Source organism: Macaca fascicularis, chromosome 17 (genome assembly GCF_037993035.2).
Source record: "Macaca fascicularis isolate 582-1 chromosome 17, T2T-MFA8v1.1".
In the NCBI taxonomy this organism is placed as follows: domain Eukaryota; kingdom Metazoa; phylum Chordata; class Mammalia; order Primates; family Cercopithecidae; genus Macaca; species Macaca fascicularis.
This window is the reverse complement of record NC_088391.1, coordinates 91,527,510-91,554,548: the sequence shown is the minus strand read 5'-3', so window position 1 is coordinate 91,554,548 and position 27,039 is coordinate 91,527,510. Positions and strand designations below refer to the sequence as shown.

Sequence of the window (27,039 nt, the reverse complement as noted above, 5' to 3'; positions counted from 1 at the left end):
GATTCTATTGTGCATTTCAAATTGCTATAAATTGTTTGTTTTCCTTCACAGTAATTTTCTAAATTTTCTTATTCTCTCCATGTTAAATCATAGTATCTTCCTAACTATTCAGTGTTTGGCTTTGTTGGGGTTTGTTGTTTCCGACAGGGTCTCACCCTGTTGCCCATGCTGTAGAGCCGTGGTGTGATCTCAGCTCACTGCAGCCTGGAACTCCTGGGCTCAAGCAGTACTCCCACCGCTCAGTCTCCCGAGTAGCTGGGACTGCAGCCATGCGCCTCCACACTCAGCTAATTTTTGTATATCTTTGTAGACATGGGGTTTCACCTTGTTGCCCAGGCTGGTCTTGGACCTCTGGACTCAAGCCATCCACCCGCCTCAGCCTCCCAAAGTGCTGGGATTACAGGTGTGAGCCATTGCAACCAGCCTTGATTTGTTGTTTTTTAAGTAGCAGGAGTAATTTCTTTAGCTGAAATGTAAGCATAGATGTTGAGGCCTGTGTGCTGACCTGTGTTATGTTTGCGTTGTAATTTAGATTCGAGAAGTGGTTTATCCTTTGACTGGAAAAGAAAAGTAGCTGCAGTATTCCCCCAGCACTTGCTGAGAGCATGCCTTACGTGAGGCTGTGAGGCTTGAGAGACAAGCAGTGGAAGAGTTGTGGCCTGTTTCATCTCTGGATTATAAATCTGAGCCTCCTTCTGGCTCCTGGAAGGGGACAGCATCACCATGGAATGGTGTGTCCCGTTGCCTGTTGGATCTGTCTCCATCTTCACTCAGACAGAAGGCTATAGAAGGATGCCTGTGACTTCAGGTGGCCTATTTGGCTGGCTTTTTATTGATTCCATGGTCTGGGGTATCCACTTAGAGATCCAGAAACAAATACATCCAAACTGTCTTCCCAATCAGGGGGCTGGGATTCTCTTTCATCTCGGCAGGAAAAGAACAGGGTCCAGGTCCCTTAGTAAAGACAGGAGCCTCGGTACCAATCAACCAGATACTAAAAGGGATTTCCCACAGAAAATCATTCTGCGCCTCTGCTTTCAGCCTTCTGGAAGAAAGTATAATAGCTGGCCTCCCCTGAGCCTTCATTACAGCCAGGCGGTGTTGGGAATCCCGTTTAACCCTCATGACAACTCTAGAAGGCAGGCACTCCTACCACCCCCATGTTAGTGTTGAGGAAACAGGCCCAGAGAGGTCAAGTGAGTTGCCCAGAGGTACCCCAGGTCAGAACCAAGCAGTCTGACCCAAACCTGATCCTGGTAAGTCCAAAGAAAGCCCCTGTCCAGGATGTGGTGGGAATGGGGACAGATAAAAGTGTGAGTTTGGGGGTAGGTTGGGATTTGTTTTGGCGAATTCCAAGGCAGGAAGCTATCAGGCACCTCTCACCACTGACCGTTAAGATGCTTTGCAGAGGGCCGCAGGGGGTGGGCTCAGAGAGGAAAGAGGCTGTGCACAGGACCGCACAACTAACACATGGCAAGGATAGGGCACAGGCATCCCCGGTGAGAAACATTATGCCCATTTGAAAGAAAAGTTCAAAATAGTATATATTTTTATCTTGACTCTTTCACCAGGATTGAAGGTCATATCCTCACATCGAATAGCCTCCCTTCCTTTCCTTTGTATGGCTCAGCCTTTTCTGGGACAAGATATTGTCCCCACCAGTCATTTCCTCTATCTGTCCTCTGTGTCGAGCCACTAGCCTAGGAACCCAGCATTCGATCCTGTGCCCCGCCTTAGGGTTTCTCCATTCGACTCCCGTGTCTCTGTCTCAGAGTCTCAGCTCCCTGGCCTGTGTGCCTGAATGCTACAAATAGACCATAAGCTCTTTCAGAAGCAGGATTGTGTTTTACACACTACCCTCTCTCCTGCCACACACGCAGTGTGCTAAAACCCAGCAATGACTATTTATTGATTTTTCTTGATTGGATGAGGTAAGATGGTAACTTCTTTTTTTTAAGCTCTGTAAACTGGTTCAAGGATGATTAAAAATGATTTGCCTTGTGGGCTTGATGAGGATACCATTAAATTCATGTTTCTAAAGGGTATTCCAGCATCAGAAACCAAAGGGCATCTGATTTGATAGATCCTGTGGTCGGGCCCAGGTATCTGCATGTGTCCCGTGTGACTTTTCTGCCCACTAAAGTTTGGGAAGCACAGCTTCAAATTGTTAATGATCACATCCTATAAAATCATAGCATAAATGACTATCTAGCTGTTACTCACGGTGCCCACTGCAGAAACGGTCCTACCAGTGTTGATGAATATTTATATGGTGTTGTCTTTCCTGCAGATTCCTAACCAGCATAATGCTGGAGCCGGGGGCCACCAGCCTGCAGTTTTCAGAATGGCCGTGTTGGACACTGATTTGGATCACATTTTTCCATCTTCTGTTCTTCCTCCATTCTGGGCTAAGTTAGTGGTGGGATTGGTTGCCATTGTGTGTTTTGCACGCAGCTATGATGGAGACTTTGTCTTTGATGACTCAGAAGCTATTGTTAACAATAAGGTTTGTATCTCAACTCTCTTCTGGTAAACTTAACTGCCCACCTGTGTCTCAGTAATCATCTAAGTTTGTGTTGCATTGTTCTCCGTGGAACGTAGGTTAAGCATTGGCCTGGGCCCCAATGGTGCTTTCGATTTTTCTGTCTCTTTTCAACATCGCCTCCTTGATTTAGTGCCTTTCTTATTGCTGTCACCAAGGTTCCGAACCCCTGCCTGAGCTCAGACATTCCCCTCAAGAGCCCCAGTCCCCATATGGATCAAAGAGGCCGTTCTTCTAAGATGACAAGGCAAGGGTATTGCAGGGCATTGCAGACTTAGTATTTCAGATTTTGTGAAACATTTCCACAGTTGTTCAAAAAAAAAAAAAAAACCCATCATGCATTTGCTGCAGTGATGGACGGGTGTGATCCCCTGCCAGAAGGTGCGTCTTCAGCAGCAGGCAGTGAGCTGGCTGCCGCTTTGTCCTTCTCCGAGACTGTCAGGACAGCCTGCTGACAGCTGCTGGGGCAAGAGGAATGTGCTGCCAATGGGCGCTGCAGTTCCTGCTTGTTTGGTGTTCGGAGAGTCAGTTTTGCTGGACTTGCAGAATCCCAGTCAATTTTGCTTACCAGTGGTTGCTATGTATCAGTGCAGGAAAAATGGTCATCTTTTTCCACTCCCTACCCGGAGTTAGGGCAAAAGAAAGAGGTTTGTGGGAAAAGATGAAAAAGATTCAAGCAGGCTACAAACCAGAGCAAGAAATGCAGAGGCAAGCAAGACCCAGAGGAGAAAGAACTCGGAAATGGCACAAGTTAGTCTCTCGACAATCTATTACTCAGAAGATATTTTCTGTGTGTTCCTTAGCCAGTGAAGAAGACTTAGAGGAAAATACACATTTAGCTCCCTGCTAGATATAATTAGAGCAACTCTTTGTAACACTGTTGAATGCTCTTAAAAATCTGAAGTCATGGATTCTACCAAATAAGTGGAAAGTCATTTTCATGCTGAAAATGTTGAGAACTCTCTATATGACAAGCATTTATTGTATGGGGGGGAACATGACTGATTTGCGTATATTTATTTGTGACATAATATTGCAATCGATCTCCATTTTGATGGCACAGACTAGATCATTGTTAATGGGTTTTTGTTGTTGTTGTTGTTGTTGTTGAGACAGTCTTGCTCTGTTGCCCAGGTTAGAGTGCAGTGTCACGATCTTGGCTCACTGCAACCTCCGCCTCCAGGGTTCAAGCAATTCTCCTGCCTCAGTCTCCCAAGTAGCTGGGACTACAGGCATCCCATGCCTGGCTAATTTTTGTATTTTTTGGTAGAGATGGGGTTTCACCATGTTGCCAGGCTGGTCTCGAACTCCTGACCTCAGATGATCTGCCTACTTTGGCCTCCCAAAGTGCTGGGATTACAGGCATGAGCCACCACACCCGGCCAATGTTTATTTTTTTTATTTTATTTTATTTTTTTGAGACGGAGTCTCGCTCTGTCGCCCAGCCCAGGCTGGAGTGCAGTGGCGCGATCTCGGCTCACTGCAAGCTCCGCCTCCCGGGTTCACGCCATTCTCCTGCCTCAGCCTCCCGAATTCAAGTTCTTCATTTGTAATTTTCCTCAAATTCACTCAGCAGTTACTGTAGATGATTCTGTTTCAGTTCTTTTTTAAACCATGCTTAAAAGAACTAAGTAAGTCTACACAGCTATGTCAAACTGGTGGCTTTTTCGTGAGGTGGGGACAAAGTCTTACTCTGTTGCCCAGGCTGGAGTGCAGTGGTGCAGTCATAGTTCGCTGCAGCCTCCAATGCCTGGGCTCAAGTCATCCTCCCTTCTTAGCCTCCCGAGTAGCTAGGATTACAGTCACGCACCACCACGCGCAGCTGATTTTTAAAATTTTTTGTAGAGACAGAGTCTCACTGTGTTGCCCGGCTGATCTCAAACTCCTGGCCTGAAGTGATGCTCCCACCTTGGCCTCCCAAAGTGCTGGGATTACAAGCACAAGCCACCATGCCCAGCACAGATTGGTGGCTTAATGGCCACAGAATTGTTTTTCTCACAAAGATAGAGTTTTATTATTTAAATTCCATTATTCGTTTTGGTGAGAATATCTTGACTCTTCTACTCGTGTGAACCAGAAGACATATAAAGTGTTAATTCAGAAACCATGTTGAAAAATGTTGGTCAGCTAGGAAGAACAAAAACACGAGCCGTGTTGTGTGTGGAGGCCCTGGTGTCTGGGTGTAATTCTCGTTCCTTCTGTGAGGTGAGGCAGATGAAGCCATTTCGTGGTTCTGCTGAGCATGGTCTTGGCAGTGTTTTTGGGAGCATCACACTGTGCCCCTTTTGTTAACTTGCTAGCCCTCCCTTTTTCTTTTCCTAGTTAATGAAAGGCACTCCTCCATTCATTGGCACTGTGCCTACAGTAATGTGAAACAGGCTGTTACTGGATTTTAGTGATGTTAGAGACTGTTTTCCAGATGCTTCCTTGCCGTGTGGAGTTGCCGTTTTTGTTCCTTGAGATGATGATCTTTGAGACAGTGGAGTTAGGGGGAATTTTAGACACAATACATTTTTTCCATAAATCATTATGCGGAAGAATTGACCTTTCTTTCTGTAGCACACCCTGCTGTGGAGGCTCCACCTAATCAAATATTTAGAGCCTCGTTGGTGTTCATTTCCTGTTCAAAGGGAGGAAAAGATCCTCCACCCAAGCCCCTCACAGCTGACCGGGTGCTTCTGTAAGAGTGTAGAAGAAGGTAGGTTTCCAGGCTTGTCACTGAGTCAACGAAGGGAGCAGGTGACTCACACGACCTTCACAGAATCTCTAACCCATTCTCGGGGAGTGGTCAGTGCACTCCTGGCCTCTGAAGCTGATCACTGTGGAAGCAAATGTCACCCTTAACAGTGGACATTGGTGACCAGCTTTGCATCTGTCACCTCTTTTCAAGCCTTTCCCTTTGAGTCAGCAAGCGCTTAAGTCGCAAGTGCCGAGCTGCACGGTGGGTGTGGACTTTTATTGCTCTTTGGGGCCACCCATCATTTGACCCATTTCTGTTTGGGGCATTCTTAGGTGTTCAGAAGACGATTTGATTAGGGAACTGGCACAGATGGGCTGTCCCGTCAGGTGCGCCCACCTGTTGGAGTTAGGAACTGGTCACGCGAGGTGGGGGCCCAGAGGCAGCCGGGCAGTCTCTGCGAGGTGCCCGGGGCATGATGGGTGGCTTTGCTCCTGCCATGTGGCCCTGCCCTGGCTTTCCAGGCCACAGGGGACTCTGTGAGCTGCACACTGCCCTTTGAAGAATTCCCTTTTTGTTTAAATTAATCAGAGTTTGGTTATTGCAATGAAGAATCTTGACTGACAACCCAGGGAAATGATCAGCATGTTGTTATTTCTAGTCCCTAAAACGTTGGTTTAATTACGCTTTAAAGAGAAAGTTAATCTGTCATTTTTCTTACTTACTCCACTACAGTGCCTTGTTTGCCTCTCTTCTCTTTAGACACAATTTAAGCCATCTACTTTCATCTTTTAAATGTAAAAAAAAAATGCATTTTAAGCATCTGTAGTATAGTACCAAATTAAACTACCTCAGCAGTAAGAGAGGTATAGAGTTTTTTTAATATTGAGTGATTTTTATCTGTAAAAATTAAGGATTTTTTTCTGATTTCATAGTCTGCTAGCTCATGATCAAAAATGGAAACTTACGAAAATATGTTTATCCACTTTTGTGTTTTAACTGGGACATTTTGGTAAGTTACCCTATTTATTAGATGTGAGAAGTTAATAGTGATCTTATTTAGCTGTGTGGTCCACTTATATTTGACACATATTAAGCACCTTCTGTATATAGCCAGCAAACCCAGATGTGGCCCAGTCCTCGTGGAGCCCAGTCTAGTGGCACAGACAAATAGTCATGTGACTGTAAGTTGCCAGGGTGCCACGCACTGCTTGACAGGGTGAGATGCCCAGAGACCCATGGAAGAGGGACGGGATCAGCTCAGGAAGGGCAGAGCTGGGCAGCTGGGAGATGAATGGCGGGAGGAGTTGAGCCGTGAAGAGTTGAGGGTGACTGTCCAGGGACGACCCGCACATGCAGAGCCTCTGGGTTGGGAGCTGGCAGGAGCACAGCACCAGAGACATGGGCCTGCAGAGTTCAGGGGAAGCTGTCGGTCCCAGGAGGGTGAAAGCCCAGTGGGGTGAGCCCATGTGTAGTTTGAGATGATCAACATAGAGAACATGCTGGGCGCAGCAGCCCCGCTAGGAGGCCTGACTGCATCCCGGGTGAGAGATGGAGGAGCTTGGCTTAGGGCTGGTGGGAGACCCTTGTCCAGAACGTCCCATTTGTGTCCCTGCAGGACCTCCAAGCAGAAACGCCCCTTGGGGACCTGTGGCACCATGATTTCTGGGGCAGTAGACTGAGCAGCAACACCAGCCACAAGTCCTACCGGCCTCTCACCGTCCTGACTTTCAGGTAAGCCGTGACATCGAAGGGCCTGGGAAGGTCACTCCCGGCTTGTGTGTGACATTGGAGACAGGTGTGTGTCAGCAGGCTCTCAGCATTCAGGAGTCCAGTCAGTGACTCAGGTGGGGTCTGAGCTGCTCACATACATGGGTGTCTAGGTGCAGAGAAGGCGAGCGGGGCCCCTGTGAAGGATGGCATGCACATGGGTGGTGGTTCATATTTTTCTCAGTTCTTGGAGGTTTGACCCTTTGCTGGTTAACACCAATGGAATAATATGAGTGAAAGCGACATGAGGCCTCTGATGAAACTTATCTTTTTCACTACAGAAATAAATAAGGTATAAGTCTTCCTACTGTTACCAAGTCAATATGCAAAAGCAAGATGCAGCTTGCAAACAGTCCCCCCTCCATTAAACAGGGAGCCACTTGCACTGAATAGATGCATTCACCTCACAAAGGTTCTCGTCCATACCTGTTTCTCGGGTGCATTTAAACACTTGTGTGTAGACGTCCCACAGGAGCGTAGGAGTGATGAATTGGAACCACCAGCAGCTGAGAAACAGTCAGAATAGGAATCCCTGCCAGTGGAGGGTGTTTCGCTGGGGGAAGGCTGGTGGGCATACTGATAAGAAGCCCTTTGGAGGATAAGCAAGGTATAAGACTCTCTTAAATCCAGGTCCCTAGGGGGTAGCCATGAGTAATGTGTGGAATATTGTATCTTCCTGGAATGCAGCCTTGCCCCTTCTGCATGTAAAACATCGTCTAGCTTTCCTTTCGATTTTCCTCTGCAAGTTGTTTCAGTGCCACTCGCCTTGGACACATCCATTTCATCCCTTTTTCCCTGTAGTTACATTCCCACCTTTTCCACAGCCTTCTTAGCTCGACAGGCATTATTTATCTTGGTGCTATTTTTATCAAGCTGGCACAAAGTCTTCCACTTCTCCTTTTAGTATTTCCACACACAAGCCTTCCCCTCCAGACCGTTGCCATTTCTTGCCGCTTGCCGCTGCACGTGTACCCTGAACTCCCCGTGTTTCTGCAGGATTAACTACTACCTCTCGGGAGGCTTCCACCCCGTGGGCTTTCACGTGGTCAACATCCTTCTGCACGGTGGCATCTCTGTCCTCATGGTGGATGTCTTCTCCGTTCTGTTTGGCGGCCTGCAGTACACCAGTAAGGGCCGGAGGCTGCACCTCGCCCCCAGGGCATCCCTGCTGGCCGCGCTGCTGTTTGCTGTCCATCCTGTGCACACCGAATGTGTAAGTGTCGTCTGCACGAGGCATCTGTATGCACGTGAGAAGTGATGTGACACCCCCGTGTCGCCTGGTTTCCTAAAACAGGCTCCCTTTATGTACCCATCTTGGTTCCAGAGCTGGAGAAAGTCTACTCCACAGTATACTCTAGAAATAGAAAGGACACTACATAAATACCCTGCCAGACATTTGAAACGATTCTGTCTGGGGCAGAGACATGTCTCTGGTGAAAAAAATGCAGAGCACCATACTGGTGGAGACTGTGTAATAAGGTATGGTGTGATCTCTGCTGATACTTTCTGTTTAGCTTCTAGGATAACACCAGCGGTGAAGGCACGGATGTTAAATATTGCCGGGCTTTGGGGTCTGAAGTTCGGAGGCTAAGAACTGTTCTTCAATGGAGGGTCTGATGCAGTGTTTCTGTGTTCGCTGACAGTTTTATGATTTATAAAATCCTTTCTTAGACTTAATATGATTGTTACGAAAACGCTGTGACATCACCTGGGCTAATATAACCGTTTCCACTTTAGGAATGAGGGAAAGGCGTGGGGGGATAAAAATTTATCCAGGGTGAGGAGCAAGTGGATGTCGGGCAGGACTTAAATTCTGGGCTTCCCCAGCCTCCACTGAGGAGATGCTGACGGACTTGGTGTTGAACTGGAAAGTGGTGCCCGTGCCCTGCTGGGGAGCTGCTCGTGAAGCCTCTCCACCCTCCTCCTCCTCACCCTGTGTGATCCTCTCCCCAAGGTGATCAGGCAGCTCTGGTGGGTGCCCACCCTCCTGGAGGCTACGTCTCCATCCCATCGAGCTGCCTCTGTGTATTTGGAATAGGCTGTGCTGGGATTTCACTAGACATTTGTGAAGTTTTCAGGAACCACCCGCTGCACCACCACATGGACACTTTGAAAATGCAAAAGGCAGCATGTTTGCTGAGGGACGAGATTTGACTCGAGTCATTCATTCTGTGAGCACGAAGTGCATAAAATAATCACATACACTTTATAACTTCCCTCACGGTAGACTTCTCATTTCATCGGGATTGAAATCTCTACATTTAACCAGTTGCATGTTGCTTCTTGGAGTTTCAAGATGCTGAGCAGAAGTCCTGTTTTTAGCATCTGACTTTATTAAACTGTCTATTCACTCCAGTATCAGGAGTGTTGTGGAGTTGTTATCACACCCCCCTCCTGATATCTTTTTAAATCTTTATTTTTTACCTCAGCAAATTCAGAGGACGTTAAGGGCTGGATAGGCTGGGGACTGCTGTGTAAAAATTTAGTTATAAGCTCTTTATAGATAACTGTGACTGAATTAGACTTTGTTTCAATCCGAGTTCTCTCTGGGACCCAGATATAGTGTAGCCAGTGGTCCTGAATAAGGGACTGGAAGACAGGGACTCACTGGAGAAGTTCTGGTTCTGTCTTCCTTCTCATCTAATTTAGCGTGATCTCAAAAGCAAAATAATACTTGAATTATTAGCCAAGGAAAGTTTTCTAAAATTCTCATTTTAAATATTCAGAATTTGATTTATAAAAAGTTTCAAGTGCCAACAAGTATAACAGTGTGCTTACACACGTACACACTCACACACACACATTCTCTCACACACACACTCACATTCCAGATAAATGCAAGCTGGGAACATGTAATCTTAAAAGTCCACATTCCAGATGGTTAAAAGGAAACTGAGGCAGACTAGCTCTAGGAGAAAAAGGAGTATTTGAAAAACCTCTCTCTCTTCCCCTCCCCACCATGACATCCATTCAAACTCAGATTTCAAGAAATACTTGTGGATAATTAAGAGTTAGCATTGGAAGACAGATATTTTGTATGTTTACCTTTCAGTGTTTCTGCAGATAGTATTCAGTTTACTTCTGTCTGCATTCCCCTGTTATCTCCTACCCTGCAGTTAAAAATTCCAGCTCTAGGCCAGGCACAGGGGCTCACACCCATAATCCCAGCACTTTGGGAGGCCAAGGCAGGTGGATCACTTGAGGTGAGGAGTTCCAAACCAGCCTGGCCAACATGGTGAAACCCCATCTCTACTAAAAATACAAAAACGAGCTGGGCATGGTGGTGCACACCTGTAGTCCCAGCTACTCGAGAGGATGAGGCAGGAGAATCGCTTGAACCCAGGAGGCAGAGGCTGCAGTGAGCCAAGACCATGCCACTGCACTCCAGCCTGGGCAACAGAGCAAGACTGTCTAAAAAAAAAAAAAAAAATTCCAGCTTTAAAAACATGCAAAGAACGGAACACCCAAGGAAACGGGTGGCAGGCGAGCTCCTCCTAGGTGTTCAGCGAGGAGTCAGTCCCGCTTTCTGGCCGGCAGAGCCAGCAGCCTGAATCATGGCCTTGGGCACAGCAGCCCCAGCCACATTGATCCCTGTGGGATGAGGACAATGGGGATTTGGTTAGTAAACTGCCTCAGTTTACCCCATTTGTCTCAGCGTACATTTATTAAGAGACAGTAATAGCAGTATAGGCCCCTGCAGGTTTTAGTGACATGAATTTCTTTTTTTTTTTTTTTTTCTTTTTTCTTTTTTGATACACAGTCTTACTCTGTCACCTAGGCTGGAGTGCGGTGGCGCAATCTTGGCTCACTGCAACCTGCGCCTCCCAGGTTCAAGTGATTCTCCTCCCTCAGCCTCCCGAGTAGCTAGGACTACAGGCATGCACCACCACACCTGGCTAATTTTTGTATTTTTAGTAGAGATGGGGTTTCACCATGATGGACAGGCTGGTGTCAAACTCTTGGCCCCAAGTGATCCACCTGCCTCAGCTTCCCAAAGTGCTGGGATTAGAGGCGTGAGCCACTGCACCTGGCCTAACATGAATTTCATTATATTAACATTTACATTAATATGTTTTAGGTCTTTACACTCTCCAACATTTCACACTGAAAATGATTTTGCCCACTGCAAATAAGCACCTGAATTTTCCAGTCTTCTAGGGTGATCAGCCGTCTCGTGTGCCTGAGATTGAGAGGGTTCTGGGACTGGGGACTTCCCATTTGAAAGCAATGACAGCCGGGCAAATAGGGATGACTTGGGCACCCCACAGTCTTGCCCCCTCCTGGTCTTCGCTTGGTGATGCTGTAATTGCAGTCAGTGTTTTGTGCTCCTCAACTGACGGGAGTGTCTGTCTTTTTCTAATGAGCCACCGCACATTGCTGAGTGGTTTGTAGACACCCAAAGCCTCTGATAGGCCAGTCCCCACTGCAGAGAGGAGAGTCTGGGAGGGCCACACAGCCCCTGGTCTGCTGGTGGCTCTTCAGCTCTGTGTGGCCATCAGCAGGAGGATCCCAGCGCTTCCCTGAGGACAGAAGTGGCTTGTATGGGCTTTACTTTTTATTTTCCTCAGAGTGTTGGGGAAGATTTCACTTTGTCTGAATTCCAACATCAAGGAAAGAAGCTCGGGCCCCCTTAAGAGTTCTTCCTGTAGCCGGGTGTGGTAGTGCGCGCCTGGAGTCCCAGCTACTTGGGAAGCTGAGGTAGGAGGACCGCTCAAGCCCAGGAGTTTGAGGCTGCAGTGAGCTATGATCACGCCAGTGCACTCCAGCCTGGAAAACACAGTGAGACCCTGTCTCTGAAAGTGAAAAATGAAACAAAATGTTTAAAAAGAGTTCTGTCTATCTAATGAACCCAGACTTTAATCCAGAAGGAAGTTTCCCCACCCCCCTAATTCCTTTTCATGGCCCCCATGCAAATTGTACCTACTGGGGAAACAATGGTACCGCCTGCTTTATGGATTCAGAGGGATTGCAGTGATTTCTCCAGAAAACTCTGAGTGTTTCACGTTATTTGTGAGAAAAAAAAAATAGCCTTTGTAGAAAAGTTTGCCTAAAAATACATATTATGCAAATATCAGAAAAGGAAAAGAAAATGTTTTCTTGCTTATGTACATTCTCAAACAGTGATTGGATGCAGTCCCTCCTTGGGTAGCTTTTTAACATTCTTTTAGTGAAATCTCTCTTAATTACTATGCCAAAAACATTCATTGTAAATACTAAATGCTGTCTTGCTTTAAAACACTTCCCATACTTTAAAAATTTTGTTTTTCTTTATGTCAAGGAACATAATGTACATTGCTTAAAGTCGTGGGATGGTCTTCGACAATTAGCAGAAAGAAACATTTCTGTAAAAATAAGCTTTTGATGTTTAAATTTCATTTTTGGTGATTCTTCAGATCTCCCCTAGCCATCCAGATAGCAAGTGGTTTAGGCAGCCTGGCCCTCCTGGCCCCTAGCCCTAGTATTTTTCCAAACCACTTCCTTCCCCCTCTCTCACCTCACTTCCCCTTGGTCTCTGACACCTGCTCCCCCTGCTTCCTGTGACCCTGTTCTCTGTGGTCTCCTTCAGACAGGCTTGTCTGGCTCGGCATTCGTTGCTTTCTCTTCTCCAGAGGGTTGGGATTCCAGTCCATCCCGAGGTGCTGTAGATAGCCACAGCTCTAAGACGGTCCTTTCTCCTCTCGTGTCCTCCTGGCATGAGGACCACAGAGCCAGGATGCTCCAGCTGCCTCCTCACTCACCCAGGGCTGTGGAGATGACACCTGAGCTTCTGCGTCCTTTGTCCTTTGCCTTTCTGCTACTCCTGTTCATAGACACACCCCATAGGACCCACCGGGGAACTCACAGTGAGCCGCACCCACGCTGTACCAGGCTCTGTTCTGTGTGGCTCCATCTCTGACTATTTTACTGTGTCCCTGATGGAGTGAGTTTCCAGCCCTGCGTATTCCAGAGCTCTCATTGTATATTCATTTCATTCATAAAGCAATTGGATTGTTCCCCTCCAGCATACTGGCATACTTGTTCCAGATCTGTTAAGCCTTTGTTTTGTCCCTAGCTTCCTTCTCGGTAGCGTTTGTGTGTGTGTAGTGTTCATTGGGTGGATTTATCAGCTTATTCAATCTTCCCAACCATCACCTAACACCATAGGCTGCCACGTACGCATCATCGGGAGGTCACAGTTACAGTGACAAATGGTCCTTGGCATTTCATGTATAACCGGTGTAGGGGAATCTGCTCCTAAAAGACATTCTTTTTTAGCTACTGACTGCATGTGAACTTGAGAATCACATGTAAATATAGTAATTTCATAGTCAGTGTATATTTTCTTATCTTGATTTATAGAAAAGTCCTTTATTCTGCAGCTCATATATCACATCCCCATCCTCTGGGAAGGGATTAAACTACCAGCCTTTAAAGTGATACCTGGACAATCACAGCAGAAGCTTTGGTCCGTGTCACGTTCAGGTGCCAGTTAGTAAAGAATCCCACCTAAACTAGTCCAGTACTGCTGGGTGGAATTCTGTGTCTTTCATCACCGTACAGCATTGGGAGAACAATGACTGGAGTCATCAGCCTGAAAGAAAGAAACACATAGTTTATATTGCTTCATTCTCACTGAGGAAAGGAAGGGCAGAGTCACCATGTGGAAAATGTGGGAAAGAAATGGCAGAAATTGTATTCTGTGCTCATCCTACTTGTTAATCACTCTTGAAGCATTCGGCTTTCCAGGTTAACCCACTTAATCAGTTTTGGTCTGAAGGGAAAAAAAAGGGGGCAGAGGGAGCTTTGAAGGATTACTCCTGTTTTTTTTTTCTATCGGCAGGACAGCTTTTCACACTTCTCTCGCACCTTTATGTCCTTCATGTTTCCAATCACATTTTATTTTTTAAATATCATGCACTTTGAGCTGATAACATTTTCCGATTGAAAATCCACTTTGTGACCTCAGAAGACTAAGTCTTTGGAGCTCTTGGGTATCGTGTGTTAAAGAACACAGCTCACAGCTTTTACGGCACACACATATCGCCGTCTGTGTCCAGCAGAATAGCTAGCAGCAGGTTCAAACCAATCCGCTGTTCTCTTGAAGCAGTTAAATCAAGTCCTACACCCAAAAGGAAGGAGAGAACTGATTGTAAGGTAACACCAAACGCTGTTACACAGCTACATCATGTATTTATTTTAATATGTGGCAGAGTCTGGGAAGTTTCTTGTTTTATATGTCTGAAGAATTTTGGTTTTGGCCAGGCACAATGGCTCACACCTGTAATCCCAGCACTTTGAGAGGCAGAGGTGGGTGGATCGCTTGAGCCCAGGAGTTCAAGACCAGTGTGGGCAACATGGTGAAACCCCGCCTCTACAAAAAATACAAACAGTAACCAGCTGTGGCGGTGTGCTGGTGTGCGCCTGTGCTCCCAGCTACTCAGGAGGCTGAGATGGAAGAATTGCTTGAGCCCAGGGGGTTTGAGGCTACAGTGAGCCAAGATCACACCACTGCACTCCAGCCTGGGTGGCAGAGTGAGACCCTGTCTCAAAAAAAAAAAAAAAAAAAATGGTTGTGTCTCCTAAGTTTAGGATTTGCTTAAATGTGTTTTATGTAATTCTTTGTTTTCTTCCCCCTCTTTTAAGGTTGCTGGTGTTGTCGGCCGTGCAGACCTCCTGTGTGCCCTGTTCTTCTTGTTGTCTTTCCTTGGCTACTGTAAAGCATTTAGAGAAAGTAAGCATTCCGTTTGCCTCCTGAATTTTTCACCTTCTTCATGTTTTTGTCCTGTTGAGCAGCGTCTTAACAGGTGGGAAAGAATCCATCTATATGAGTGTGTCACTCTGAGGGGATGTGGACCAGAGGGTGCATAAACTCTCTTTAGATATGTATGTCTGTTTGCGCCATCGCTTTTTCCATAATGCAAAGCTCTGACGTTGGTGTTCACACTGTGGCCTATCCTATTGGGTATTGAGACCAAGAGCAGAAGCAGCAGCAGGATTGAGTTTTGCTATTTTATTTCCTGCAAAATTACAGGATTGCGAATGATTCCAGGACAGCCTTTCCTGTTTTGATGTTCTAGGTATTTATTGCCCAGCTATCCTTCCACAGCTTCCAAAGGTGGCTTGGAAAGAGCCAGGGAGATTTTTCATACACTGTCCCTCCTTCATCCCATCCTGTCCAGACTGAACCCAGGCTCAGGCCCTGTCTTGGAGCACCTGCGACTGCACTAAGGTGCAGCAGAAAAGTGACCCCAGTGGCCCTAGCCTGTGCCAGTACCCACTCAGGGCGTGGGTACACACAACCACACCCACCCCCTTTTATTATTATTACTTTATCACGCCTGGATAAAACCACCACGTCTTCCCATCGCTCGTTGGTTTTCTGATGCATTATAGAGAGTTTGGGGACAGCTTAGCAGAACAGCTTCAAGTATCGAGAATAGTGGTGGTAACTTTTCTTCCTATAACTTAGCGATAATGCACTTCAGTCTCTTCCTGGGGTGGGGGTCTCCCCACCTGTGATGATTATAAATCTCCCAAGAGACACGCAGCCACCAGAGACCTGGGGAGGTTGCATCGGCTGGCCCCATAATGAATTCAGTACCATCATGTGGCTCTTCATGAGACACTGAATCAGGAACAGGACTGGGAGGGAGGGGTGCCTTCACTGCCTGACTGTTAACATTCACTACAGATAATGGTTCTTCCTTTTCAAAAGTTGGCAATTAAATCTGAATTTACAGATACAGATGATAACAGTTTATCAGAAATCATATTTTTCCTGAAGAAAATTAAAAATTAGGAGTTGTGGGCCCGGCACGGTGGCTCACGCCTGTAATCCCAGCACTTAGGGAGGCCGAGGTGGGCAGATCACTTGAGGTCAGGAGTTCGAGACCAGCCTGGCCAACATAGTGAAACCCTGTCTCTACTACAAGTACAAACATTAGCCAGGCGTGGTGGTGTGTGCCTGTAGTCCTAGCTACTCGGGAGGCTAAGGCAGGAGAATCGCTTGAACCCAGGAGGCTGAGGTTGCAGTGAGCCAAGATTGCGCCATTGCACTCCAGCCTGGGTGACAGAGCGAGACTCTCTGTCTCAAAAAAAAAAGGAGTTGTGACTTTTCTCAAAGACAACTCTAAAGTTTCTGAAAGTGCCATTTTATTGATTTTAACATAATTTTAACATATCTTCCCTTAAAGTCACTACTCCCTATTCTGCATGGATTTCAAAGACATCAAAGTGATTTTTGAGGAAAGTACTAAACCTTGATAGATTTAACTTGTGGGGGACATCATTTAGTAGATATGATGGAACCTGTCACTACTTCTAAAGATTGCTCTTGTGAAATAATGAAAAAGCTATCATGATACGAAACACTCTTCCCTCAGGTGAACAGATACATGTATTGGCCTCCTTTAATGGAGTATTCTCACAGAAAAGTGAAAAGGCTAGATATTTTATATCCTTTTTCTGGAAGCTTTTACTAACCTTTTCTCTGTTTTAATTCACAAATTTGTATATTAGTATATATTACATGTATATTTTGCATACATTTGTAAATTATAAAATTATTTCCAAGTATCCATACAAAAGATACTTTTTTTATAAAGCTTTTGGCAAGAAACCAATACCAAAGTTAAAGAAATGTGTGGTGGCTGTTCAGTTAGTTAACACTTTGACTTATAAGAAATAGGCGAAGTATATTTCAGTACTGACATAAATATATTAACTGTAAGTACCAACGTGACCTTTCTTTTTTCTCCGATAACATTCTTTTAGCATTTATAATGTTTATTTTAAAATTGGAAAGAAATTACGAGGACTTTAATGTTAAGTTTGTAGATGTTTTTGAGAATGTTAACCTGGGCGTTTTTGCATTTGCAAACCGATAGCAGTGGTAGATGTGGCTTCCGTAGAAACTTTTTTAAGATGACTAGATTTTGATTTGGTTGAGTTACTTGGGGCAGTTAAAAGACGGATGGATGGACTGGGAAACCTTTGAAGAATGCTTTCTCTTGACCTCTTGTCTGCAAGCTGCCCCTTCTTCATGGGATCTGTTCTCTTGTTAACATGAACCCTCTTGAGGAAAAGGAAAGCGCTGATTTAAATGGAGCCGATGGAGTCGCCTCCAGACTGGTCTCTGGGCCTTTGCAGGCACCAACAGCTTACTGGGTCTTTGGAAAATACAAAACTAAAATACAATATAAAATACAAAATACAAAAATAAAAAACTACTTTGGACAGTAGTTTGCATCTTATGCTCATCCAGGCCTTGGTGTCTTGACCCCGAAACTGATTGTTCATCCTGCATTTTGTGTCCTTCCTCTCCCCTCTTGGTGCCCACCTGCCCCGGCAGGCTTTGAGTTACGGATCATCACAGTTTTTCTCGGCAGTGTAAATTGGACGGTTTGAAACACCCATCCTCGAGCTGCAGTTTCCATCCTTTGGAATTGGCTTTCACTGCTATTTTCTATTCCCACTCATCGCTTCCAGACTTCCGCCGGAGTGATCGGATTCTGCCTCAGTTCCATCGCAGGCCTGGAGGCGCAGAGCCACCTGATTCTTGAGAGAGGGCCTTAGACACACGGTGACTAGCTTACTTGGGGGAGTCCCCTGTGTCCCACATGTGAGCAGGTCTCTGACCCCTCCCCAACAAGGTTCTGTGCCCTGAGACCCACCCTCTGTCACTTCAGGACCTCAGGACTGGATACCCAGCCCCACCCACCTCGTTCCCTGGCCCAGCGACATCAGAACAGCCCCTCACGCTGCCAGCCCGTCTCTCCCCTCCTCCTCACAACTCCCAAAGTTCCCTTTGTCTGATCAACCCCAGAACCAGGGCTAATGAAATCTGCTGGAGCCTCTCCTAGTCTCTTAGCAGAGGCACTGTTTTTAGCAACTTTTCTGTTTCTGATTTTCCATACTCCTTTTTAAACATGCTAAGAATAGAATGTGCTTCTTTGTTGATAGATGACAACTCCTTGGAATAATCCTTGAACATCATCATGTTAATGTTCAATTAAGTTCGTAGGGTGCTTAAGAGTCTTTTCTAGGAGGAGAAAACTTTCTACAAATGAATAATACCTTTACAGAGAAGAAGCAGTAAGAGTCTCATATGCAAAAATAATTCTGGTTAACGTGTTCGTGAAAAGCCGTGGTTTCTGATTCTGTTCTAAAATAGTAGAAAGGCTTACTGATTTTAGTCATTCATTCCATCACCAATAGTTAATCAAACTTTAAGGGTGTTTCTTGTACCAGGTCCAGTTTCCAGTGCTGGGGATACAAAGACTAGAACAACAAAGTTCATGCCTCTGAGGGGCTTACCGTAACTCCAGTATATTTTGATTAAAATAAAGCTTCCGTGATTCAGAATGTCTACAGAGCAGAATATTCTGGTTTTCCTTCCTTTCCTGTTGACTTTTTCCTTCCTGTACCCCTCATAGCAGGCACTCAGTAAGGATCCTTTCTTTTCATGGTGTGTTTATGCAGAATGGGAGGCCATGGCCTTTATTCTACTTATTTCCTTCATCTTCTATTAAATTTCCTTCAGTACAACAAAACAGAACTCTTGATCCTAATGAAAATTCAATTGTATATATATTTTCATTTGGATCAAGAGCTCTGTTCCTTTGGAGTTTGAGATATCTTAAACAGTCACATGTTTATTTACTTATTTATTTTGAGACCAAGTCTTGCTGTGTTGCCCAGGTTGGAGTGCAGTGGTGCAATCTCAGCTCACTGCAACCTCTGCCTCCCAAGTTCAAGTGATTCTCCTGCCTCAGCCTCCCAAGTAGCTGGGACTACAGTCACCCGCCAACATGCCCAGCTAATTTTTGTGTTTTTAGTAAAGACGGGGTTTCGCCATGTTGGCCAGGCTGGTCTTGAACTCCTGACCTCAAGTGATCCGCCCACCTCAGCCTCCCAAAGTGCTGGGATTATGGCCTGAGCCACCGTGCCCAGCATTGTTTTTTGTGTGTGTTTTCTGTGGTTTTTGTTGTTGTTGTTGTTGTTTGAGATGGAGTTTTGCTCTTGTAGCCCAGGCTGGAATGCAGTGGCACAATCTTGGCTTACTGCAACCTCTGCCTCCCAGGTTCAAGCGATTCTCCTACCTCAGCCTCCAGCCATGTTTTTATTTTACCCTATCTAGTCAGTACAAATTGTACAAAAAGCCGAGTGGTAAACACATGTATTTATTGTCATTGCAGTGGTGATTTCTTGTTCCAAGTGCCCGTGTCTATAAATGTTCAGCAGAGAACAAAAACTAACTCTTTTGTGGTAGACAAGTCCATTATTTATTGAGATACAAATAATAATGCTATTTAATGTTTAAATTTCAGGTTTAAAGTAACCCTGGTCTTTATACTTTTGGGATCTGAACATAAATTCAAAGAAAGGCCTAACATCAGAGGAACAAATTTAATATTATTTTATAAGGGAACAAAAAATTAAGTACTCTGAAATTAATGACTCAACTAGTTAATAAGTTCTTTCAGAGAATGCATTTTTTTTGGTAACATCATTAACTTTTTTTATGGATGGGATGTCTTTATTATAAAGCTCTGGACAATTTTTAACTGCTTGAGTTTATCCACAAGCAGTCCTGTCCTAACCTCTGGAATCCTAGTATTTTCAGAAAATGAAGAATGTACTCACATTTCTGGGACTCTGCCTCTTTTTTTTTTTTTTGGTGCATAAATAGAATGTCTAGCAAGATCTTTGCAACAGAATTTTTTAAAAGTAGGTTCCTTATAAAGGAAGCATGCATTTTCTTAAAAAAAAACAAAACAAAACACTAAGTCAGATGAAATCAATGGCACACTGGGTATTACTTCTGAACGCCCAAAACAAAAAGTGTTATTCTTACAATGAGGTATCTTGTATTTACATCTCTCTTAAAGCCTGGTATTTCAGATTGGAAACAGATCATCTCTGCACATGAAACTTGCTAGAATAGCCAAAACAATTTCGTTTCCAAACTAATACCTTAAAATACTTGTTTCATGGGAGTTAAGACCTAAAGGAGAAATTTAATCTCATTTATAGTGGGGAGAAGAGAGTCTTTTCCGGAGGGGGATGGATTTTCTATATACCTAGAACAATCATTTTAAGTTCTAAATTCTTATTCATAATATCAAAGGCAGGATCTCAAATCTCCATTATTCTTAAGCTGTATAGCTTCCCTCAAGCTGTATAGTTCTATAGCTGTGTAGTTCACCTTAAGCTGTATAGTTCAGGCACTAAAATGGGATGACTCCTACTCTTGGGATATCATTCCCTCGTATTTTCATTCTGATTAAAGACACCTGTTTTTCTTTGACATCGAATCACACTGCTTACAAAATAGGGCAGTTGGCTAACTCATGTCCGATAGGACACTTGGTTTTAGATTTGGGGCCATTGCTGACTGCATTCTGACGGTGGGAGTCGTGCAGATTCTCTTTTCCCTGTTTCTTTGGTTCCTTCATTGCTTGATTTTCCCCCAAATGGACCCGTGTTTTAGAGCAGCAAGCCTGACTTCTTTCATTCTGTGCATAGAAGCACGGCTCGGTCGTTCCAGCTTTTGGAACGTGAATCTGATGCTCATTGTGTTGCTCTGGCAGAGAGAGAGTCGCGGCCACCTGTCGGGGTGGCGTGGTTCCCACACACAACATGACGTGCCAGTTTCGAGCGGCAGAGATGCCAGGCATAGAGTGGTGGAGAGGGGTAACTTGTATAATGTGATGCTTTTTCTGAAAGGAGATCTTCCCACTGGAAAGGAGTGCCAAATCCGAGGCACATGCTTCATTAAATGGATCACATCTGCTGGCACTTGTGGGTGTTAGCACTGACAAGTGTCTTTCTGTCATTGCATTTTTTTCCCTGTGCTCCCTTCACTCCATTAGCCTTTGCCTCCATTTACCCAAGTGAGTGAATTCTCTTAGATGCTAGAGACAATCTACTGAAACGAGAAGAACATTGCCTAGGCACGTCTCTAGTCAATTCTGGATCATAAACTATTGATGTTTGCTAATGCTGCGTAATTATCCTAGAGCAAGTTGTCTTCTTAAAGGATGAGAGAGGCAGCATGGTGTCCAAATGGTTTTTGGTTTTTCCCATCCTCTCCTGGGTCATTGGTACTTAAAATTTAACAGTCTTGATGGAGAGGAGACAGAGAATGCTGGGGAAGAGTGATGTCCTCAGATGCTTACCTAGAGCCATGTACAAGTTAGAATTTTAAATCTGGGGAAGATGTTTCTGAATAAAAATATTTATAAGCGCAGCTGTGCTGAAGGTGACATCTGCCACTCAGAATTTATTTGCACTGTTTTTAACAGTTACTTCTAAATTTAAAATGAAAATTATTGATTTTCTCCATGGTTTTTAAATATTTCTTATGTAATTTTCATTTATTTATTTATTTATTTTAAAGAAGAATATCTTAATGATGGCGATTCTTCCAGTGTGAAGGGGTTCAAAGATTAAAAGTGAAAAGACCTGAATTCTGGCAGTATTTGTCCACACTGAGCAAATGATTAACTTTTGGGTATTAAATTACATATCGTAATTGCAAGAAAAATGTAATATAGTAAGACTCTGATAGACATAGAAATAAATGAAACTATTTATTGATTCAACAGATACTTTTCGAGTGCCCACTATATGCAAGGTGAACTACTGTTACCTGTCTCAGTTGTCTTATTAAAATGCTCAAACTTGGAAATAAAATAATGGTTTGCATTTGTTACTGTGTAAGAACATAGTCACAAAAGCACAGAGTCTAAATTCCACTAGATTATATGTTGATAATTATTAGCATTAGTCACCTTCACAAACTAAGGCTTAAAATAAATCTTAATTTGGGGAATTATGTGGGCCAGACTTTGGTGGAGCAGGTCATATTTCCAGAAGTCCACTAGTCTGGGCCATCTAAACACTCAGAGCTAGTTTTTCACTTGAATTTTTGTAAGGCCTTTTTTGTTCACCTCCAAAAGTGGAAACATTTTGTCATCGCTGTATGGGCTGGCCTTGGTTTATCATTCATGCACATATATACTGCATATATATAAAGAGGGCCCCTTTCATTTTTATGAAATGGTTTTAAAATATTAAGCTTTCCAATTTAGATTCTGGGGAACTCAAAGTTATGTGCGTGCTTCGTCTTATGACTCTGGATAAAATACTGAGTGGCAGCTGGGCACAGTGGCTCACACCTGTAATCCCAGCACTTGGAGAGGTCAAAGTGGGAGGATCACTTGAGCACAGGAGTTTGAGACCAGCTTGGGCAACATAGTAAGACCCCCTTTCTCTACAAAAATAAAAATTTTTTAAAAATTAGCCAGGCCTGATGGCATGTGCTTGTGGTCCCAGCTACTTGGGAGGCTGAGGCCGGAGGATTGCTTGAGCCTGGGAGGTCAAGGCTCCAGTAAGTTGTGATCACGCTACTGTACTCCAGCCTGGGCAAAAGAATGAGACCTTGTCTCAAAACAAAACAAAACAAAAAAAAAACACCAAAAATTGTCAAGTGACGAATCTGGTAGGGATTGGAGAAAGAGTTGGATTTAAATAGGCAAACTCATTTCATATTTTCTGAGTTTTCAAGGACAGAGCTGCATACAAACATAGCAATGTCCACACTATGTCACCTGTGAGCTGGGTCTTTGATCACATGGTCTAGACACTGCCATGCAATAGAAATACAACAGGAGCCATACATGGAATTGAAAACTTTGAGGTAGCCATGTTTTAAAAAGAAACAGGTGAGATGGATTTTAATAATATATTTTATTTGCCTTGATATATCAAAATTATAATTTCAACATGTAATCAATATAAAAAAATGAAAATGTTCACATCTTTTTTTCATACTAAGCTTCCAAAACCAGGTGTGTATTCCACACTAACAATACATCCCACCTGGGTCTAGATACATTTCAAGCACTCGTTAGCTGTAATTATTACTTTCTTGGACCGTGGCGGGTCTAGAATGTGGTGCTCACCAGGTTTATCTCTGACCATCGAGCTTTTGCCTTTGATCTGAAATTGCCACAGTTTTGAGAAGTGATACTTAATATTTAATAACTGCTGAAACTGAAGACACTTCTTCAGCAAAGAAACATTACCTTCATCTTTCATATCTTTTCATGCTGGGTGCGTTTGAAGCAAAATCGGAAGTCTAAGGAAAAACAATAGGACTCTTCTGTCAGAATTGCAATAGAGGACGGGAGAGGTGGGGTTTAGAGTTTGAGAATGTGGTGAAATTATGAGGTGAGATTAGGGAGAAGGTTATCAGTAAACCTGAAGGCTGTGTTTCCTAGTTGTTATTTTTCTGTTTTCAACTAAGTCTCTGGTTTAGCCTTATAAGGAGAAAGCCATTTTAAATTCTAGATAAGAGGAATGTCTAGAATTCTTCTCTAGAGGAATTCTAGAGGAGCCCATCACTTTCCTGTCTGTGTCATAATTTAGCTTTGTGTAAATAGGGTGCTTTCAAGAGCCATCTTGGGCATTTTTAATGAAGGAACTGGGAATGTTTTTCTTTTCAAAGGCCTCCCAGTCTATGGAGGAAAATTAATCTATGTTACAGTCAAGTAAAAATACAAGATAATTCCTTTTTTCTAGGCAGAAATGTAAAACCAAGGAACTTGCTTTTGAAATTAAGAACAGAGACTATTACATTGGGGAATGTATTATGTTTAGTTGAGAAGTACCAACACATTCTGAGAGTGAGAGAAGCCTACAAAAACCCAATTCAGGTAACGGGTTGGTGGGATGGGGTGGGTTGGAGGGTGTCCATTTGGTTTCTAGTGAGCCATGGAGCCGAGCGCCTAGTCAACTTGAAAACAATGGATGGCACCATCTCCTCATGCTGGGTCTAGAGTGGCCAGTGGGGGCCCGGGGTCTCTTGCCCTGTTTATCTCTGGATGAGATCCTATGGTAATTAATCAGGTGATTTATAATTAAAAGTTTTGTTTGCAAATAAACTGCTAATAGGAGAAAATCCTAAAGGTAGTTTGACCCAGACTCAGGAAAATGTGTCATGGGAAGAGGGGCTGTACCCTGAGACTGAGTGGACAAAGCCCCCCATCTCTCATGACGTGGCGGAAGGCCTGGACTTCTCAGGCTCTGGCATGAACTTGTAAGCTGGACGCTGTGCTCTCCCCCTAAAGCTTGTGGCCCTTTCCCCAAATCATAGCCTAAAATAATTCATCAATCTGTTAGCTTTTGGGTTATTTTGGCTGTAATTTTTTTTAAAGCTTTAGTGCCTGCCAATACTTATCTGCCAATGAGTGCTAGCAAATGCCCACATGAAACAATAAATCCGTAAGTGCTCAAGTTGGAATTGCGTGTAATTTGAAAGGGTTTTGTTGTTGTTGTGGCTCCTTATTGTGATCTTTTGGCGTTAGATACATAGAAAGTAATTACTTTCTGCAAATGAAATGATCCTTCCTTTGCTTGATGGATCCAAGAATACTCATGTATAATGGTTTTCAGTGGAGGGATCCTGGCTTCTGGGCTCCACGCCTCCTGAACAACTTGGAGCAGCGCTGCCCAAGGGCACAGCTAAGGCCTGAAGTTTAGGGAGTCTGGCTTGGGCTCAGCATTTAGAATAATCTAGCAACCCAGAGTTTAAAAATGAAACGGGTTGTGGTTTGAAAATTAATCCCCATCACTGAAGTTCCTCAAGTCAAGACCAGGTGGCCCCCTGCTGGAAGCATCTTAGAAGGGATTCCAGCATTTCCGTCCTTGCAGGAGAGATGATGCACAGCCTCTAAGAAGCAGTGTTGACCCCTGCGTTTCCATGAGTTGTCAGGAGCTCAAAGCTTATTGCACCCCTTTTGATAGAGAGTAGATAGTCACTTCACTCACTGAACATGTTCTGCCCTTCCAGAGTCAGTCGGGCCTGCTGATTCAGTCAGAATAATTTTTAGTTGCTCCTATGAGCCAGGCGTGGTGCCAGCCGTCCAGCCATGAGCAGGCTTACTCTCAAGGGGGTGCACCCTGCCTTTAGGGAGCATCAGAGCCACCTGGAAAGCTTGTTAAAGGCTGATTACTGGTTCCCATCCTCAATTTCTGATTCATCTGGGGCCTGAGTCTAACAAGATCCAGGTGCAGGTTCGTGAACCATACACCTGTGAGTAGCACTGGTTTAGGGCAATGGTTCTCAACTGGGAGGGATTTCCTGCCCTCCCCACGCCCCTACTCACATCTGACAATATCTGTGACATTTTTGTTTGTCACCACTGAGGGGAGCTGTGGGGGTGGTGCCACTGGCCTCTGATGGGTAGAAGCTGGGGGTACTGCTAAACATCCTGTGATGCACAGGGCAACCCCCCTCCAAAAAAAGTAAGCAGCCCACATGTGATTAATGCCAAGGTGGAGAGAACCTTGACTTGGGAATGACAGAAAATCAAATGCTGGCGATAAACTCCATGAGGAATGTTTTGATAGACTGTGATCAAGGCAGTTTAGAGCACCACAGCTGGGCCTAACCTAATCTAGGGGGGCAGTCAGGGACATGGAGAGGTGAACGGGGCTCACCTGCTCACGGGGCAGTCAGGTGTGCATACAGCAGGGGTGTTTGCTCTTTTAACTGAGGAAGGAAACAAGTGAATTGCAGAGAGACCTGCCTGAGAGGGCGGGGTTTGGCATTTCACAGCATAAGTGATATTTAACAGCTTTATTGATTGGGTAGGATTCCTCCAGGACTGTTCTGCCCCAAGGGAACTCAGTAAGCACACCCAGGTGAGAACCTGCAAGTGGGCAGTGGTGGTGGGCCTGGAGTGAGTGTGTGCTGGGAGGGGCCAGAGAGGGCCCGTGGTGGCCACTTCAGCAAGGCCTTTAAAGCCACAGTCAGAAGAGGAACCATTATCCTGAAGGCAAAAGAGATAATTGGAAGGCATAAAACAAGAATGTTCAGGCCGGGCTCAGCGACTCATGCCTGTAATCCCAGCACTTTGGAGGCCTAGGCAGGTGGATCACAAGGTCAGGAGTTCGGGACCAGACTGGCCAACATGGTGAAACCCCGTCTCTACTAAAAATACAAAAATTAGCCAGGCATGGTAGCGTGCACCTGTAGTCTCAGCTACTCGGGAGGCTGAGGCAGGAGAGTTTCTTGAACCCGGGAGGCAGAGGTTGCAGTGAGGTGAGATCGCGCCATTGCATTCCAGCCTGGGTGACAGGACAATACTCCATCTCAAAAAAAAAGAAAAAAGAATGTTCATTGTGTTTCATGAGACAATGGTATCTCAGTTAAGAGGCTTTCCTGTCGATCAGTTGGCCTTGTGAAAAGCTTTTAACTAAGTGCCTCAACTATAATGGCCAAGTCAACTTTTTGTATAATAGCTATTCCATTTGTTTGTATTTTAAATCTAGAAATTTGATACACAGATTCTTCCCCCAGAAAGCTGAAAGGGCCAGAGTCTCTGCTGCCGCTGAAGCCTGTGTGGGAGTGAGGAGGCTGTCCCAGCAGCCCAGCCGTGTAGCTGGTCCTGCAGGCTGCAGGTGTTGGGCACATCAGGAGTTAGTCCTGCTCATGCTTTATTGAGAGCCAGGGGCCCAGCTGGGGACAGGCCTTCTCATCCTGACAGGGTCTCAACCCCAATGTAGAGCATTTGAGGTTAAGAGCACCTCCCAGCCGGGTGCAATGGCTCACGCCAGTAATCCCAGTGCTTTGGGAGGCCGAGGTGGGTGGATCACGAGGTCAGGAGATCGAGACCATCCTGGCTAACATGGTGAAACCCCGTTTCTACTAAAAATACAAAAAATTAGCCATGCGTGGTGGCGGGCGCCTGTAGTCCCAGCTACTCAGGAGGCTGAGGCAGGAGAATGGTATGAACCCGGGAGGCGGAGCTTGCAGCGAGCCAACATCACGCCACTGCACTCCAGCTTGGGCAACAGAACGAGACTCCGCCTTAAAAAAAAAAAAAAGAAAAGAAAAAAAGGAGCACCTCCCACCCCCAAGCCAGAACGCACTGGCTGTTTTTGGGACAGGAAGGCCTTCCATCCTGGTGTGTTGCTGATTCTGTCTCAAGTATTCACAAGTATTTTTCTGTCCCTCCATGCAGGGTCTGCAGGACACACACAAACACTTGTTAATTTCCCC

General features: G+C 44.9%; 1 protein-coding gene across 7 annotated transcripts in view; it reads left to right on the top strand.

Annotated features, from left to right (window-relative positions):
- The window catches only part of TMTC4 (transmembrane O-mannosyltransferase targeting cadherins 4), a 70,224-nt gene that overhangs the window by 3,920 nt on the left and 39,265 nt on the right, over window positions 1-27,039 (top strand). For 2 of the 7 annotated variants that reach the window (XM_005586178.5, XM_045377335.3), the window contains exons 2-5: window positions 2,291-2,506; window positions 6,838-6,953; window positions 7,986-8,202; window positions 14,613-14,700. In XM_005586178.5, the coding sequence (XP_005586235.2) occupies window positions 2,345-2,506; window positions 6,838-6,953; window positions 7,986-8,202; window positions 14,613-14,700 (583 nt within the window). In that variant the 5' untranslated portion in view covers window positions 2,291-2,344. Of the gene's footprint in view, window positions 1-532; window positions 809-2,290; window positions 2,507-6,837; window positions 6,954-7,985; window positions 8,203-14,612; window positions 14,701-27,039 lie in introns of all 7 variants that reach the window. The other 5 variants (XM_045377331.3, XM_074021345.1, XM_005586180.5 and 2 more) reach the window with 5 other exon arrangements.